The sequence below is a fragment of the Caretta caretta genome, chromosome 8, assembly GCF_965140235.1.
Source record: "Caretta caretta isolate rCarCar2 chromosome 8, rCarCar1.hap1, whole genome shotgun sequence".
Lineage (NCBI taxonomy): Eukaryota > Metazoa > Chordata > Testudines > Cheloniidae > Caretta > Caretta caretta.
The window spans coordinates 15,746,607-15,764,428 of NC_134213.1; the positions used below are offsets into that span (position 1 = coordinate 15,746,607).

The window sequence follows — 17,822 nt, forward strand, 5'->3', positions numbered from 1 at the left end:
TTTAAATGAATAACTCAGCGTGTTTATCTGTGCCACAGAGAGATGATTTTTTTTTTAAAGTTCTTTTCTTATTTCCCTACTCGCACCAAGGGAAAAGCTAGACACATTTCAATTCAAATATGCCTCTTCTTGTTTAACAGACATCCAGTCATTTATTATTTACCTAAAATCCAGCTTTGAAGATGTTTCTGGCTGCCTGGAAGTAATTAGATACAGCAGACCACAGCTGGCCATGAGCTCAGCTGCAGAACAAATGTGGTATTACGGCACGATGGAAGACTTCATGCAAAAAAGCCTTAGCCCTAGAGGAATCTTGAAAATTCAGTACTTAGAGCAAGACACATTATTAAAATTAACATAGGCAATCAAAACTGTATACCCAAGACCTGACCTCAGGCTGCTGATATGGTACTGCAGAGGTATAACAATCAGATCCCTACCCAAAAAACCGAAGCCCCTTGCTAAACAAGTCTTAGAACTCAAGCCAAAGTAGGATCCACACCATATGAGAGAGAGGAGGATGGTCTGGTGGGTAAGGGGCAGGACTGGGACTCAGTAGACCTGGGCTTTGATTCCTAGCTCTGCCATAGACTTCTGACCTTGAACCTGATCCTCGGAAGATCTCACTGACATTAACACCTGTTGTGATTAAACCCTTAGGCTTTGTCTACACTGGAACTTCGTCAGCAAAACTTTTGTTGTTCAGGGATATTAAAAAAAACCACACATCCCGAACGACAAAAGTTTTACCGATAAAAAGCACCGGTGTGAACAGCGCTTTGTCAGCAGGAGCGCTCTCCTGCCGACAAAGCTGCTGCTGTTTGTTGGGGGTGGAATTTTTTTGTTGGCAGGAGAGCTCTCTCTTGCCGACAAACAGCAGCTACACTGCGGGCCTTTTTGCAGCACGGCAGGAGCAGCACAGCCGTGTCACTCAAAGCTGCATAGTGTAGGCATAGCCTTAGTCTTCCTGATTCCTCAGCTGCAAAATGGAGATGACAACATTTACCAGCCTACCAGGAGAGTGTTGAGAGACTAAATTAATGAAAGCTTGTAAAGCACTTTGGGATCCTTGGATGGAAGGTGGTAGTGAAATGCAAAATATCTGTACAGGCTTGGATTCAACAGAAGAAAGATCACCAGTCTCCCCTTTCCTAGTCATCATAAGCCTAGGTAATCATTCCATGCAATACAATCAATGTTGGAAGGCTTCAGGAGGGGATGCAATGGAACCATGTCAGTGTGGTTTAGCCAAGTGGCTTAGCCAACTTGAAAAAAATACTTCTCATATACGCCCAATTACAAATGATTAATTTTGGTATGATCCTAGCGGAAGCAGGGGAATGGTCTCACTATAATTTTTCCTAGCTTCTATGCTACCCCGCTGGAATCCGATAGAATCCCCGGCCCAACTCCCTTTACCCAGGTGCCTGCCGGACCTCCTCTTTCTCTCTCCCATGCAGCAGAGTCCTTCTAACCCCAAGAACGCTGGGCCCAGGATCCGCGGGGGGCTTAACCCCCAGTTTTATCATGGGTCATTCAGGACAGAGCCTAGGGTAGCTCCACTCTGGGGTACTCTCTCCTCACTGTCCACTTCTCTGCCCAGTGATCACTACTATTGAGTTTTAACCACATACGATTTATTAAACAGCAATTATAAACAAATAAAGATCTGCCCACGTGGCCAGCTGGCTGACGTAGAGGGCTGGCCTCTCCCTATTGGCTCTGGGGACCTGTCAGTCCCAGGATTCTGACTCCTCTTTGGCCCTTCCCCTTTATCCTGGTATTGGGAGAGGGCCAACCAAAAAAGCACTAAGTTTCAGGAAGGGGCCAACAGCCCCTTTACATAAGGGCCAATTTAAAAAGGCAGCAGGAGATGTTAAGGGAAGGGAATGCACAAGGAAAGGAATATAAAAGCTTAGTGGGACCGCCACCATCACAAAGGCACCAGGGAAATCACACATGGGCATTCTTGCAAACATACTTTAGAGAACACATAATGCTGTCATCACACCAAGAGCCAGAGTTTATTAGGGGAAAGTTTTCAGATGCCCGGTGATGTTAATGTAACAGCAACTCAGGGGTGCTGGAACAATTTGTAGAGTGGGCGTGCTGAGAGCCATTGAACTGAACTGTAAACCCTGTATATGATGGAAACCAATCACATGACCACTTGCCACCTAAGGGAGTGACTGCCTGAGGACCTATGTAACGAAATAGAGATGTAACCATTAGCTGGACTATAAATAGACCTACTTTTTAGGATTCGTATGACCTTGCTAAGTTATTGCCCTTAGAATACTTTGAGAAGGCAGTATGATACAGGAGTTAGACCATTGAGACACGTAGGTTCTATTCCTGCCTCTGACTTTGATCTGTTGTTTGATCTAGGGCAAGTCACTTATCCTCTTTGACTTACTTTTCCAATGTGAAAATAGGGATAACAATTCTAAAGTGCAGCCGTGATAAGTCAAGTCCATACGTAAAAACATTTTTCCTCAACAATTGCTCCATCTGTATATCCAAGGGCAAAATCTGTTACCTTTAGCAAGAAGTCTCAATTTTTACTGCTTTCTGCCCCAGTTATCACTACTGACAGGACAATACAGGTAGCACTGCAGTGGGACAGCGAGCTGGAGCCTATCCTGGCTTGCATGTCAGCAAACCTCCTCTCTCCCCACTCCCCCAAAAAACAACAATAGTTAACTCTTCAACTGGAGACTCTCTCGTTTTCACAAGAGATAATGAGCCAGAAACAGCCCAGCTTGATTTTCAGACCACAAGCAAAGTTATTACAGCGATGGGTGCAGCAGAAAAACTTGAAAGAGACTATTTTCAAACTAATGTCTAGTTTTTCTTGCAAAAAGAGCAAATTTTATATGGAAGCCATTGAGAAGAAATGAACACAGAACCCCATGAAAGCATCTATATGGAGTCACTGATCAGGCAGATCCATGCTTTAACCAACCTAGCTCTCAGAGCTGTTATGAGAATTCATCAGTTGATGTCTGTGAAGTGGTTTGAGACCCATGTATGGAAGATGCTATGCATTAATATTGCTTTACATCTAACTGAAAGCATACATTACTTTTGAAGAGTGGATGCATGCCTTAAACGCCTTACCTTGCTATCCAGCTTCTTCATCGTTACCAGATCTAAGGATTTGAGTGAGTGCCCAGTTGGAGTGATGAAGTAAAGGCAGACGTGGATTCTTGTGTCATGATAATTAAAGAGAGAACGACGGATTTTCAGCTCTTCTTGCAAGTAGTTTTCAAACTGCGTGTCAATGTAATCAACTACTGGCCTGTAACTAAAAACAGATGCCATTAGCAACCAGAATGCTGCAGTTTAAATGAAGTTGACAGTTTAAAGTTATCATGCATTCTCTCAGCCCCATTATTTTAAAACCATCTACAAAGAGGCATAAACAATTTTAGCCCTCCACTGGCAACGTGTAGAATGTTATGTTCACACGCGCAACTTCTAATCAAAAGGCGTATTGTATTTTCAGAGGCTGTATTGCAGCACAAAAGGGATTAATGGTGGTGGAACTGAACTATGGAAAGCAGACAACTTCCATACATCAAGCTTTGACCAGATTTCAGGTGTAAAGTATCTCGATATAGTAGCATAGCAATACAAAGAGGAGAATCCAGGAATCCTGAAGAGCCTTTACCACTGGATAGCCATGGCAGATTATAACTACTCTGAAAGGAGGCCAATTGAAATTATTACAAGATGTCTTACAGGGACTTAGACTCATAGACTTTAAGGCCAGAAAGAACCGTCATGATCACCTTGTCTGACCTCCTGCAAAGGTCATTTGATCCAAACAAGGTGCATGGGCAGTTAAATGGGAGTGGGTGAGAAGAACCAATATCACAAACTGATCATTGTTATAATGGGCAATTCCAACTATTCCACAGTTGGTTTGGTTTTTTAACTAGATTTTTAAGAGTTTACAGGTTAGCTAACCAAGCCATCTGAAAGGGAAGAGACTATTATTCCCTGCTAAAGACAATGGGACGAAACCTAAGATGTGCTGAGCATCTGCAATTCTCATTGACTTCAAAAGGAGCTGCAGATGGTCAGCACCCCTCAGGATTTGGCTCAGTAAGTTTTTGAGTGAGTTAACTAGATCTTTGATTTAAGACGCAGTTCTGTATGTTCCCCACTAATCCAGCCTCTTTCTGACTCATGATGTGAGTGAGCTCCCCTGGGTAATACGTTTTGGATTGATGGAGTGATAACACAACAAACCCCCCCACCGTCACTAATAAAAGGACAGATTTTGCACACAACAGGATTCCTCATAGAGTAGGAGACTACTCAGCCTGAGTAAGGGTGGCAGAATCTGGCCCAATGCTACAAAAGAAGAAGAGGTTTACGGCTTCTTCAACAAGTCTGGAGGTAAGAATTGCTCCTCAGCGGGTGTCCTAAGACAGCCATGTTGATTACAGACATTGGGTCTCTTGGTGTGTGTTTCACTGAATTAAGCAAACAAGTCAGCAGGATTACACTGGATTCTTTAAGACAACTCACAACATGTTACAGTTTTCCCTGCCTCACTAACCTCACTCTCTCTTCTTAGCCAAACTCCCTCTAGCATTCTCCCATACTTATTACAGCGGCTCATTCCTGTCCTCTTCAGTCTAATGCGGCCATAATCAAGACTCCTCATAATCCAAATGGGAAAATTGGGTACCCAGTAACAGAGGCTCTGTCTGTAACATTCTGTTACATTCACAGGCTCTGTCTGCAGGGAGAATCACATATAGCTACATGTTAGAACACTAGAGGCTGGTGCAGAAATGGCAACTAGATGGCATGTGACCTGCCTTTCATCTTTATTAATCTGGTCTCCAAACCCCACTGCATCCACGATTGTCAGTTTTAGGTGCACGTTGCTCTCCAGCAAGTCATAGGTACGCGGTCGTAAGCGAACTGCATTCTCGTAGTGACTGGCCTCCTCCGTCTCAAAGGTGGTATTGAAAAGTGTGTTCATTAGTGTGGATTTCCCGATGCCTGTTTCACCTAGAAAGGAAGAGTCACCAGTTTATTGCAGAGTGGAATTCATAAAGGGACTTCAGAGTAAATTAATTACAGACCACAACAAAAATTAAACTGAGAGAGATTACTGCAACTCCCCCAAGTTCAGAGAGGCATAATCATTGTGATGTTCCTACTGCCCTATTCCCAAAGGCCTCCAATTCTTATCTTATCCAGCACATTGCTTCTGTATCATCCGAATATCTCAAAGAACATGCAAACAAAATCAAACCAAACGTAACCAGAACCCTCTGCTGCCTCCAACCCAGATTTAGAGCCCAAAATGATGAAGTTAGGGAGAATCATAGAATACCAGGGTTAGAAGGGACCTCAGGAGGTCATCTAGTCCAACCCCCTGCTCAAAGCAGGACCAATCCCCAATTTTTGCCCCAGATCCCAAATGGCCCCCTCAAGGATTGAACTCACAACCCTGGGTTTACCAGGCTAATGCTCAAATCACTGAGCTATCTCTCCCCGCAACACAAAACACAACACAACTTACAGGACGTTCAGTTCTGACTGATTCTTCAACTCAAATGCTTCTGTTCACATGTTACAGTGTACTTGGCTCAATTTTTGCATACCTTTTATGATGTACTCACAAAGCAATAAGGAAAGGTTTCAGAGTAACAGCCGTGTTAGTCTATATTCGCAAAAAGAAAAGGAGTACTTGTGGCACCTTAGAGACTAACCAATTTATTTGAGCATAAGCTTTCGTGAGCTACAGCTCACTTCATCTCCATGTACTTAATACAGTTAACAATGCAAGTCAGTGCAGTGTGGTCTACGTTCCATGGGTCTGTGACAGAACTACATGAAATGTCTGCTTAAGTCTTCGGATTCTGTTTTTTTCATAGTGAGGTTTTTTGTGTGTGTTTTAGCAGTGCCCAATGTATTTGGCTTTTGGCTTCCTTTGTTTGGCCTTTTCACTTGTCTCTCTTTGGGGATTTGCACAAGCGGGGCAGGCGTGTTCTCCCTCTGTGAGACAAAAGACTATTTCCACCCTCCCAGGATTTCAGATTTTGACCATTTATGAAACAGAGGAAGAGGAAGTTATTCACCTTGTGCAGTAATGATGGTTCTTCGAGATGTGTGTCTCTATGGGTGCTCCACTGTAGGTGTATGTGTGCCCGTGCTCCTCTAATTGGAGATTTTTGGTAGCAGTGTCCCACTGAGCCTGCACCTGGGCCCTCCATCCCTCGTTGTCTGCCTTGAGGCTGTTTAGCACTGCCCCGGCGGACCCCCCTCACTTCCTTCTCTACCGCAGAGCCCTATAGGGAACTCCGAAGTAGAGAGGAGGAGGGTGGGTTGTGGAGCACCCATAGGGACACACATCTCGAAGAACCATTGTTACTGCACAAGGTGAGTAACTTCCTCTTCTTCTTCGAGTAGTGTTCCTATGGGTGCTCCACTGTAGGTGACTCCCGAGCAGTACCCACTGCTGGAGGCTGGGACTTCAGAGTGGAGTCTTTTACTACAGAGAGTACTGTGGAGTCGAAGATGGTGTGAGTGGCCAAATCTTCAGTGATTGCATAATGTTCTGTGGAAGCATGGGCAGAGGCCCAAGTCGTTGCTCTATAGATTGCTGAGATAGGGGCATCCCTACGGAATGTGACTGAGGTAAAAACTGACCTCTTGGAGTACATATGGACTCTGGATAGAAGTAAGTAGCACCTTCGATAAGTTATTAATGCAACTAGAGACCCATCTGGATAGTCTTTGAGCCGATATCACAGAGCTTTTGGATCTTTCTGTGGACGAAAGGAAGTGTTTTGGGGGATTTCCTGAAGTCCTTAGTCTTGTCCAAGTAGAATGCTAATGTCCTTCTAATATCTAGCATATGCACAGTTATCTCCCAGTTGTCATAATGTGGTTTTGGGAAAAAACAGGGGGACAGATCTGTTGATTCATATGGAAAGTGCAGAGAAAGTAGGGAGAAACTTGGGACATCGCCTTAGAGTTACTTTGTCTTTTTAAAAAAAAAAAAGGGCTGTGAACGATAGATGTGCTATCAGGGCCGCTATTTCTCCTATGGGCCTAGCTGAGGTGATGGCAATTAGTAATGGTGTCTTCATGGACAGGTGTGAGAGAGAACAAGTTGCCTTGGGACTCAGAGGGAGGTCTAATCAAAGCCCTGAGAACTAGGGTAAAAGTCCCAGGCTGGAGCAGGTGGTGTCAAATGTTGGAAGAGATTCCCAATGCCCTTAAAGAATCTATGCGTTAGTGGGTGAGCAAACACCAAGTGGGAAGCTGATTTCATCGCGAGATGAACCTTAAGGAAGTGGAATGAGAGTTTTTTTGTTTTGTTTTGTTTTTTACACTCTGTTGCTGGATGGTGCGATGGAGGCTGGTGTCTGCCAGATGACTTTGGTAGGATCTAGAATCGCCTCATTAATTGGGAGGACAATTCTAGATGAGAAGGCGGTGTGCAGAATTTCCACCAACTTGTGATGTGTATCTGCCACCTCCTGTAGGGGAATCTGCAGCTTGTCTGCCACCCTCTTGGTAAGATCCAGAAAGTTCTTAAAATCTTCACCTAGTGATGAGGGGTGAGCAGCACAGCCTTGTCTGGGAGCGATGAGGAGAAGTGTGCCGGAGGGGTAGCTTCCTCTTCAGGTTCTTTTTCCTGTTCTGAAAAAGCTTCCTCCTGCACTGACTCAGGTGCTCTGGACAGCCAGGCTGTAGCAAACCATCTGGTGGACTCTCCCTGACAGACACCGGGGATGGTCGCGACATGTGTGTGTACGTCGCCCAAGAATTACAATATGACCTTGGTGGGGGTGAGGCAGGAAGGTGGGCATGGGCAGTGGGCTTACCTCAGGGGGCCCGTACCGCGATTGTAGGCTGGCTTGATGGGATTGGGAAGGACCCTTGTAGTGTGACAATGGGCCATGATGAGGGCCAGGGAAATGATCTCCTCCTGGCCAGTGTCAGATTCTTCAGTGGGTAAAGGTGGCGCTGACTAGGGTATTGGCAGTATACAGCCCAGTGCCAAGAGCGATTCTGGGTGCCAGGATGTGCTTGATACTGGGGTCCTGGTACCAAGTAATGGGGATTGCGGTTCTTCCCCAATTATCAGGTCTCCAGGGTACCAGAGCTCATGTAGTACCATGGGTTCATTTGGTACCACAGAGGAGTGTCTGTGGTACGTTGTCAGTACCGATAGTTGGGCAGAGCACTCCCTAAATGAGAGTTTTGTTGTGCCCAGTACAGAAAGTTTGTTGGTGCCACTATTTTAGAGATGATAAGGTAATTGTCTCTCCCTGGGTACTGAGGCCACAGGTCTCCAGAGTACCAGAGCATGTGTGTTACCATGGGCTCACGTGGTACCACAGAGGAGTGTCTGTAGTATGTTGTCAGTATCGATGGTTGGGAAGGTGCAGAACACTTCCTAGATGGGAGTTTTGCTGCACCTGGTACCAAAGGGTTTCTCTGTGCCGCTCTTTTAGAGATGGTACCATTGCCTGAGAGCCTGACTGCTGGAGCCCCTCGGTGCTGTGGGGACGGTGGGGCAGCAGAGCTCACAGCAGGGCAGAGCTGACAGCAGGAGACCCCTTCTCGGGTGCCTGCTTCAGAGCTGTGGTGCGGAGGGTGCCGCAACAGAACTCACAGCAGGGTGCCCCTTATCCCTCATCGGTGCCCTGCTTCAGAGCTGCGGGTGTCGTCCTACCGAGGTGGCCGCTCTACTCCCAAAGGAATAAAATAAAATAAAATAAAATAAAATAAAGAAACACTAGCCTAACTACTTTTAAGGAGAACAAAGGTAACAAAACAAACACTACTTATGCTAAAAGAACGAGGAGTGCTTGTGGCACCTTAGACACGAACATATTTATTTGAGCATAAGCTTTTGTGGGCTACAGCTCACTTCATCAGATGCATAGACACAGATAAGGAAGGGACAACAGCTCATTCCGTCTGAGGCCAAAGGGAGAAGGAAGTGAGGGGGGTTCGCCCCTGCAGTGCTAAATAGCCTCAAGGCAGACCACGAGGGAGGGAAGGAGGGAGGGCACATGCACGGGACACTGCTACCAAAAATCTCCGATTAGAGGTGCAGGGGCACACATACACCCACAGTGGAGCACCCATAGGGACACTACTCGAAGAAGAATACATCATTTTTTTAGCAGATAGGGCAAAATCCCTCCCTAGAGTAAAAGCATGAGAGTAGTGAATCTGGCCCAGAATGTGGGAGGAAGAGGCCAGGATTGAGAATCTGGAGTGGTCAGAGCAACCTCAGTTGCTTTTTATTTAGTCCTGGGCTGCCTGTTTGTCAATGGGCACTTCCTGAGCGTGCCTGTGGGAATGGAGAGTTTGTGAGTGCGCACAATCAACTAAGCAACTGTCTTGCCACATGCATGCCTAACTCCCCGATCTACATGTGCATGCAGTGAGCATGTGCAAAGAAGGCACCCTGGAGCTCAGGCTTCTGTGGGTATATCTACATTCAATGGAGGTGTAATTTCCAACTCAGGTAGATGTACCCATGCTAGCTTTCATCCAGCTCACGTGCTAAAAACAGAAGTGTAGCTGTGGCAGCACAAGTGGCAGGACAGGACAGCCACCCCGAGGATAACCCTGCCTGGGACCCTAGGTACTTATTTAGGCCACTATCCCCTCCTGCCTCAGCAGCTACAGCTGTCTTTTTAGCACACTAGCTCGATCAAAGCTGGTGTATGTATGTCTACTAAAGCTGAAATTTACACCTGAAGCTCAAGTGCAGACATACCCTAAGTATGGAAACCAGGCCTGTTAGTAAGTACTAGAGATGGTTTCCGGTCATTTTACATTAGCAAATGCTGCTTGCGAAGTATTAAGAAATCTTCCTATGCAACCACTCTGCAAAACCTTTCTTTAAGTCTCCAATCAAAGCCAGGTCAACCCTAACAAATGCCCAGAGGCCTTAAAACTGCTTGTTCCTCAACTATACTCTTAATCCTTTCATCCCCAATGTGCCATTAATAAGGGTCAAAGGTTCGTTGGGCTCCCACTGCACAGAAACCCTTAACCCCCTTCCCTTCACAGAAGTGGACCTGCTAAGTCAGTTTAACCTGCCAGCCAACACACCTGTTACTCTGTTGTGCATGGCTGGTCTATGGTTGCAGGTCTGCCCTGGGCCAGCCAGACTGCCTGTCAGACGGCTGCTCCACATGGCCCCTCCCCCTGCTCTGATCTCCTAGCAGCTGCTGCCCCCCATCCAGCCATCTCGAGAGTGAAGATTAGAGGCACCATGAGTTCTTCTTCAGGGATGTGAAGCATGGATGTGAGCACACGCTACCCACAAGCCACACCCCTACAATTCACAGACATGCTGGAAACGCCCCAGTCTGAGGCACAGGGTATCAGTACGTGCTGATCAGCAGGCAAACGCATGCAGCATTGAAACAAGGGAAAAGGGAAACACTGCTTGGCTGTTTTATTTCTTAAGAACCCAATGCAAATCCCATTCAAATGGCTTAAAACACTCCTTAGATCTGGCTGGGTATAAATAAATCTTCCAAAAACATTCCCAGGCTGCCCGTTACAGAGAGCAGGAAATGGTGCTGCATGGCGCGAGAGTGGCTGCGAGGCCACACATCAAGCAGAACCAGCCAAGGTGGAACCACAAGGAGATAAGCAAAAGAAACGTTGCCTCAGGCACCCATCTGAAGCCACCCAGGCAAACTTCTGAACGAGCGATAAGCTGCTCAAAGGCAAAGAGGGGCTGGAATGTTTTGAAATATGAGTTAACAAAAGCCTCAGCGGGCTGGGGAGATCTGGTGATAGAATCCGGAGAGGGTGGAATGCCTAAGCTGTAGAGATGGTTTCCTCCTATAGATCTCTTGATGTGCAGAGCTTAGTCATTTCCCCCTCCCCCAACATTGCATTGTTGCCCTTACGCACAAGCTCCAATCCACATCAGCATGGTTTGTGGCAAAGGTAAAGCAAGACTAACAGGCACTTGTTTGGAGCTGGGAGTGGGGACAGTTAAACCAATGTCACATGTTTTGGTCTTGCAGGCCTCATACCAAGTGCCATATTGCTGTACTGTCTTGGCAGAGCATTGCCCAGGAGCAAGGCAGCAGAGATCCGTTGGTTTAGAATCATCCCCCTCTCCAAATGTATCATCTGTGCAGGAAGAGCTAGAAGAAATCTCCGCCAAGTTGAATAATTTAGACAAGCAGAGGGATGGAATGTGAAGTCAAATGGGGATCCCAGAGACAGGCTCAGTGGGAAGAAGACTATAAAAGTAAGAAAATTAATAAAGGAAAGTTGAGGGGAAAATTTTTGTCTGTGATCCCCATATACCTACAGGCACCAAGAGACACCTAGAACGGATCAAGAGCCAGATTCTCTCCTGAAAATCTGCCTGACAAGGCTTTGAACTGATACTCTTTGTAAGTAAATGGGTTTGCGATGCTCTCCAGATTGGCCCACAAGAAGCCCCTATTTCTAATGAACGAGAAGGCTATGGAATTCTGTTGGCCAATGGTGCAAAGAAAAACCAAACAAAACGGTGTGAAGTGGCTTTGCATTTTTGGCTTATTGACTGGGCACGTGGACAGAACCTTTGGATCAGAGGGTCTCTCCCAGGCCAGCTTCCCCAGATGAATAATGATCACATGCACTGCCCACACACCAAGGCAAACTGTACAAGATATAATGGCTAAATTATAGTGCTACATTTTCAGCATTGACGGGCCACCATTTTAACTTTACTAGGCATGTCCCTTCCCGGCCATCACCTTTTGGAACCAATAAAGAGAGTCTAAGGTTCACCAATCAGTTGAGCTGAACTGACATGGTTATGGGAGAACGGGATAACTGGCAAGCTGCTAGACTAGAGAGGTACCTAAGCCTGATACAAGGTTTTTATTTTAGGCATAGCAGGTTCTGAAACCCTTCTGTTCCAACCTTGGAGAACAAATACTGCGTGGAATATTTGTACTGTAGATAGAATGGTGGAGAGCCAAATATTGGATCCCCCAACAATGGCTAAGTGCCATCTGAAGGAGACAGAAACCAACTGATGATCCAAGCCCACCTGACAGGGAAGTCATTTGGAAAGCTCAGGGCTGACCTTATCCAAAGTCTGTTAGGAAGCACTGACTTTCTCCCAGCAGTCTCCTGTCCAGGTTGGGTCAGGACTGGGAGGAAGAATTTGTAATGGCAGTCAACAGCTGTAATTGGTTCTTCTCCCTTTGCCAGGGAACTATAGGAGATTGATGATCTCTCCCAATATTTCATAGATTTAAAGACCAGAAGGGGCCACTGAACCATCTAGTCTGACCTCTTGCCCCCTCAAAAAATAAATGTGGCAATTACAAATCCATGGTCTTCTGCTGCTGACACACTGCTTTTGAAGAAGGGCATTACAAAACTCAGGGTAACATCCTTGCTTGACATTAAACTCTGGGTACAAGCAATGCTGTTTACTTGGGTTTTGTATATGAAAAAAAAAAAGTTGTAGATAGGGAGTTCCTAAAGGGGTCAGGATCAGAATAAAGGAAGTATTCCACTGCCCACTCTATGTAAAGCTGTATCCAGTCTGGGCAGGAAGAGATCTTGGAACACATTCCAGATATTGAAAATATCACTTCCCCTGCCTTGATCACTGGTCCAGAGCCAGTGCTGGGAAGAATTCTCTGCCCCCAAAAGCATTTCAACTGTTATTGCAGGTTGCAGTACTTTAAGCCTAAAACAAAAGCATGCCAAGCAAACAAACAAAAAAATCATCTGCAAGCCAGCACCCCAGGCATCACCGGAAAGGACTGGCTTCAAGCAGTCTGTGTGGCATCAGCTACTAAAATCATGCACAAATTGAAAGAGAAAAAGCAAAATGATAATGAGATTATTGTAAGGTCTGTTCTCTAGCAACCGGTCAGCATGCTTAGAGATAAATGTTTTATGCTGAAGGCAAACAGGAAATTCCATCCTTCTTTGGGGACAGAAATGGGTCCAATTCAAAACCCTGGATTCGCCCACCCTCAAATTCTGGGAAAGTTCCAATCAGGACCCAGCTCAGCTATAAAGCATTACTATTTCTAGCTGTAGTGATAGTGATTCTTAAGCCTGCTATCAGCCACTTCATTTCCCCATCCTCATATCCATATGTCTAAGGCCCTACCAAATTCACGGTCCATTTTGGTCAATTTCATGGTCATAGGATTTTGAAAATCATAAATTTTATTATTTCAGATATTTAAATGTGAAATTTCATGTGGTGTAATTGTAGGGGTCCTGACCCAAAAAGGAGTTGTGGGGGATCACAAGGTTATTGTAGTGGGGGTTGTGGTATTGCTACCCTTAGTTCTGCACTGCTGCTGGTCAGGCACTGCCTTCAGAGCCGGGCAGCTGGAGAGCAGCGGCTGCTGGCCGAGAACCCAGCTCTGAAGGCAGAGCCACCCCCAGCAACAGTGCAGAAGTAAGGATGCTATGGTATGATATTGCCACTCTTACTTCTGCGCTGCTGCCTTCAGAGCTGGGCCCTCCGTCAACAGCCGCCACTCTCCGGCCACCCAGCTCTGAAGGCGGCAGCACAGAGGTAAGGGTGGCATGGTATGGTTTTGCCACCCTTACTTCTGCCCTGCTGCTGGCGGGGCACTGCCTTCAGAGCTGGGTGCCTGGCCAACAGCCACCGCTCCCTGGCCGCCCAGCTCCGAAGGCAGCGCAGAAGTAAGGGTGGCAATACCATGAACCCCCTAAAATAACCTTATGACTCCCCACCCCCTTTTGGGTCAGGACCCCCAGTTTGAAAAATGCTGGTCTCCTCCATGAAATCTGTATGGTATAGGGTAAAAGCACACAAAAGACCAGATTTCATGGTCCAAGACACGTTTTTCATGACTGTGAATCTAGTAGGGCCCTTCATATGTCCCACATCAGCTCAGGTAGAGAAGCTGATTCTGTTTATCCTCCCATCACGATCTGGCTGCAGCTAAAACAACCCATGCGTAGGGATGGACAGGAAATTTTTTTTTTCATCTTTTGAACATTTTTGAGAATTTGAAAGATCTCCCTGTCCCAAATTTGGTTGAAAAGTCAAAGTATCAAAAACTTTTGTGGACCAACAATCCAAAAAAATCCCCAAAAACAAAAACCCAGTTTTGGCCAACTGAAAAATTGTGTTTTGATTTTTTAAAAATATTTCATTTCAATTTCAATCACTTTTAAAAATCTAATTAGCTTGCATTTCAAAACAAAATTGAAAAAACGTTGACATTTTTGGAACTTTTGAAAAAAGTGTTTCAAGTTGAAAAATTCATCAAAACCTTTCCCACAAAAAGGTGCAGGTTAGATGAACTGGCATTATTGACCAAAAAAGTTTAATAATAAATAAAATTATTATTATTAATAACAAACAAACAAATAAATAATCATCCCTGCCCAGCACTATATATGTGGAATATTTCAACAGAAAAAAAACCCCCTTCAACTATCTTTACAAAGCGGAACACTGTTTCCCTCATGAAACAATAAAACATGACATTATGTTAATGGCAGTCTGGACTTCTGAGTGCTATTGCAATGGCTGCCGCCTTGGCCAGCACACTCGGGACTGAATTAGGGATCTCCAGAGTCGCTACAGCAACAGCTTACGAGGATGAGAGTCCATTACAGCCCCGGCTAGAGAGCTTTAACTCTGGAGATCTATTCCGAGGGGAACCTGTAACACACACTCACAAGTGGTTTACACTGCTCCCAGATCTACGGCAGACTCATTGTTACACCTTCAGAAAGCCATTTAAGGACAAAACTTGCCAAAAGTGCCCACTAATTCTGAGTGCCTAGTGCCTGACAGGCCAGTGGCGGAACACCCACAACCCCAGCTGACACTGAACACAGCTGAGGGAGCTCAGAGCTTATGAAAAGCAGACCAGAGGCATCCAAAGTTGGGTCTACAAAGTAAACTAGCGCTTATGACAATTTAGGCCTATGTGGTTTGCTCCAGGTCACACAGTGAGTTTGTGACAGAGCAGGGAACTGAACAAACTTTGGCCTTAACTTCTCAGCATTTTCGATGTAAAACGCCAGTAACGGTACTTATCTGCCTTTGTGACGTGCTCCGACATCCATGGATCTGATGTGCTACTAGATTATTATTTATTGTATTACTATTACTAAGAATTTCCCTAATTTATGGTAAACTCTGCTTACCCACACAGAGGATGTTGAAGCTGAATCCTTGTGTGACAGATTTGCTGACAAGCTGATCTGGGAGACTATCAAATCCAACATGGCCCCCCAGGGAAAGATTCCGCTTCTCTTCATTCTGTTAAAGCAAACAGAGTCGACTGAGCAAGAGCGCATTAAAAGAGAGTCAATAACACAAGGGCCAAGGAATAAAATCACAAGAAACGTTACCATTGTACTCAAGGCAGAGCGTGTTTCCGAGTCACTGAGGTAATCCTAGCACTACCCGCACAGAGGTTTATTATGTTTTGATATCCACATTCCAGACATAGTGGTAATTATAGCCAAGCATCAGTAGAAAAAATCTAATCTTAACAGGGAATTTTCTTAAAGAGGCAGCTGTCTGAACTGAACTGCTGAACCACTCCGGAAGAAAAAGTCGGGGGAAGATTCAGCTGCGTCCAGCTTGTGGAGAATAAAGCAGGAAAAAACCATGTTCCCATGTTTTATTGATCACTTCCCTCCCCCTTTTGTGTTCTGAGAGGTACCTGCACTGAATTATGTCAGAGCTAGTCTGGAGCTCCTTCAGAGCCCTTGATCTTTTTCCTTTGGCTTTGCCTTAAGCAGCTTTTTTCAATCACACTTCCAGGGGTACATGTTACAAGGAAAGGCAAATGAACCCTCTCACCTCACCATCTGTGACCACACCAGTTCCTCTTCTTCTTCAGCTGTTCCTGTCTCTCCCATCCTCCCCCCATGCACACACCTTGCAATCCCATCTGTCTCCTTCCTCCCCAAGTGGAAGAAGAAGCTGGTCACTTTTACTGGAAGCTTGGTTTAGAAATAAATAAATAGGATCAACACAGGAGGAAATAACTCAGAGTAATAAAATGTCTCTCTTAATAAATCACAGATAGACAGAAAGGCATGAAGCCTTCAGTCTGCTCCAGCAGGGATGCACATTCTACTCCCAGGATTTTACTCTGCTGTGCCCTGGGGTCTGAGTAAATACACACAAGCAAGAAAGTCATCAGCCCAGCAGAAGACACAGGCCAAACTCCTGATGACATAACCAATCAGCTCCAGGCTTCAATAAACTAACATTTGTTTACACAGGGGCTGAATTTGGCCCAGAGATTCCACAGGATTACTATTCTTCTTTGTAGCTTTAGTCTATTGGGCCCAGAAATTGACAAACATGCTTACAGTTCTAATCACCTTGCAAAGTTGACCTCTGCCTGGCAAAGGCATCCAATGGAATGCATAACCAGGACACAGAGAATTCACACAGACACTGCCTGCCACTGCACAGAGAAAAGGGAAAAAGAAAATTGGCTCAATTGAAAATCCAGAACCACTGTTACTAGTTACGAAAGTACCTAAAAAGGCTGAGCTCAGCCCTGGGATAAACAGACAAGTTATTGGGCTCAATGCAGAAGTAAAGGGGTGCAGTGCTGTGCCCTGTGTTACACAGGAGGTCAGTCTACAGCAGGGGTGGGCAAACCTTTTGGCCCAAGGGCCACATCAGGGTGTGAAACTGTATGGAGGGCCGGGTAGGGAAGGCTGTGCCTCCCCAAACAGCCTGGCCCCACCCCCTATCCGCCCCCTCCACTTGCCGCCCCCTGACTGCCCCCTTCAGAACCTCTGACCCATCCAACCCCTCCTGCTCCTTGTCCCCTGACCACCCCCTCCCGGGACCCCATGCCCCAAACCGCCCCCCACAGGACCCCACCCCCTATCAAACCTGCCCTGCTCCCTGCCCGCCCCCCATGACCCTTATCCACACCCCCGCCCCGACCTCATCCCCTATCCAACCCCCCCATTCCCCGTCCTCTGACTGCCCCGATCCCATCCACACCCCCACCCCCTGACAGGCCCCCCCAGGACTCCCACGCCTATCCAATTGCCCCCTACCCCCTGACCGCCCCCCACCCGAATCTCCACCCCATCCAACTGTCCCCCGCTCCCTGACTGCCCCCCAGGACCTCTTGCCCCTTATTCACCCCACCCTCCTCTTACCATGCAGCTCAGAACAGCAGGAGCTCGTAGCCATGCTGCTCCACGGTGGCACACCACAGGGGAGGGGGGACAGCAGGGGAGGGACCAGGGGCTAGCCTCTGTGGCCAGGAGTTCAAGGGCCAGGCAGGACGGGCCCACAGGCCGTAGTTTGCCCACCTCTGGTCTAGATGATCTAATGGTGCCTTCTGGTCTTAAAATCTATGGGACATTGATTCCACTGGAATCAATGGACAAGGGAAATTGCATCCAGTATCCTTAGTTCAAATGATTCAGAACAGAACTGTTGCAAAGTGTTTATGTTGTATATATGTTTAGATTTACAATCAATCAACTTTCACCTTCTCTCCACACAGCCAAGTAATACTACCAAAACTAACTGAGCAGACCACTGAATTTACACACTGGTTTTTCTTTTCATTTTCAAGTTGCATCTAAATGCAGTTAGACCTAATGGAGAAGCAAATGTCCAGAAATGGCATTTTAGGGTACTGCTTATTCAGTTTCATCCTAACATTTCCTTTGTGGAATTACACGTTTGCTGTTGTGACATATTTAAATGCAGCCATTTTTTTTTAATTACAAGCACGGGGTGGAAAAGATAAGTGTCTACTTATCTGATCAGGTTTTTCTGAGCCTGTTCCCAT

At 46.0% G+C, this 17,822-nt stretch overlaps 1 protein-coding gene across 7 annotated transcripts in view; it reads right to left on the bottom strand.

Annotated features, from left to right (window-relative positions):
* SEPTIN8 (septin 8) overlaps nt 1–17,822 on the bottom strand; it is a 77,715-nt gene that overhangs the window by 32,865 nt on the left and 27,028 nt on the right. For 5 of the 7 annotated variants that reach the window (XM_048862504.2, XM_048862498.2, XM_048862499.2 and 2 more), the window contains 3 exons: nt 15,184–15,298; nt 4,836–5,031; nt 3,121–3,307 (listed from right to left, as the gene is read on the bottom strand). In XM_048862504.2, coding sequence (XP_048718461.1) covers nt 3,121–3,307; nt 4,836–5,002 — 354 coding nt within the window. In that variant the 5' untranslated portion in view covers nt 5,003–5,031; nt 15,184–15,298. Of the gene's footprint in view, nt 1–3,120; nt 3,308–4,835; nt 5,032–15,183; nt 15,299–17,822 lie in introns of those variants that run through there. The other 2 variants (XM_048862501.2, XM_048862505.2) reach the window with 2 other exon arrangements.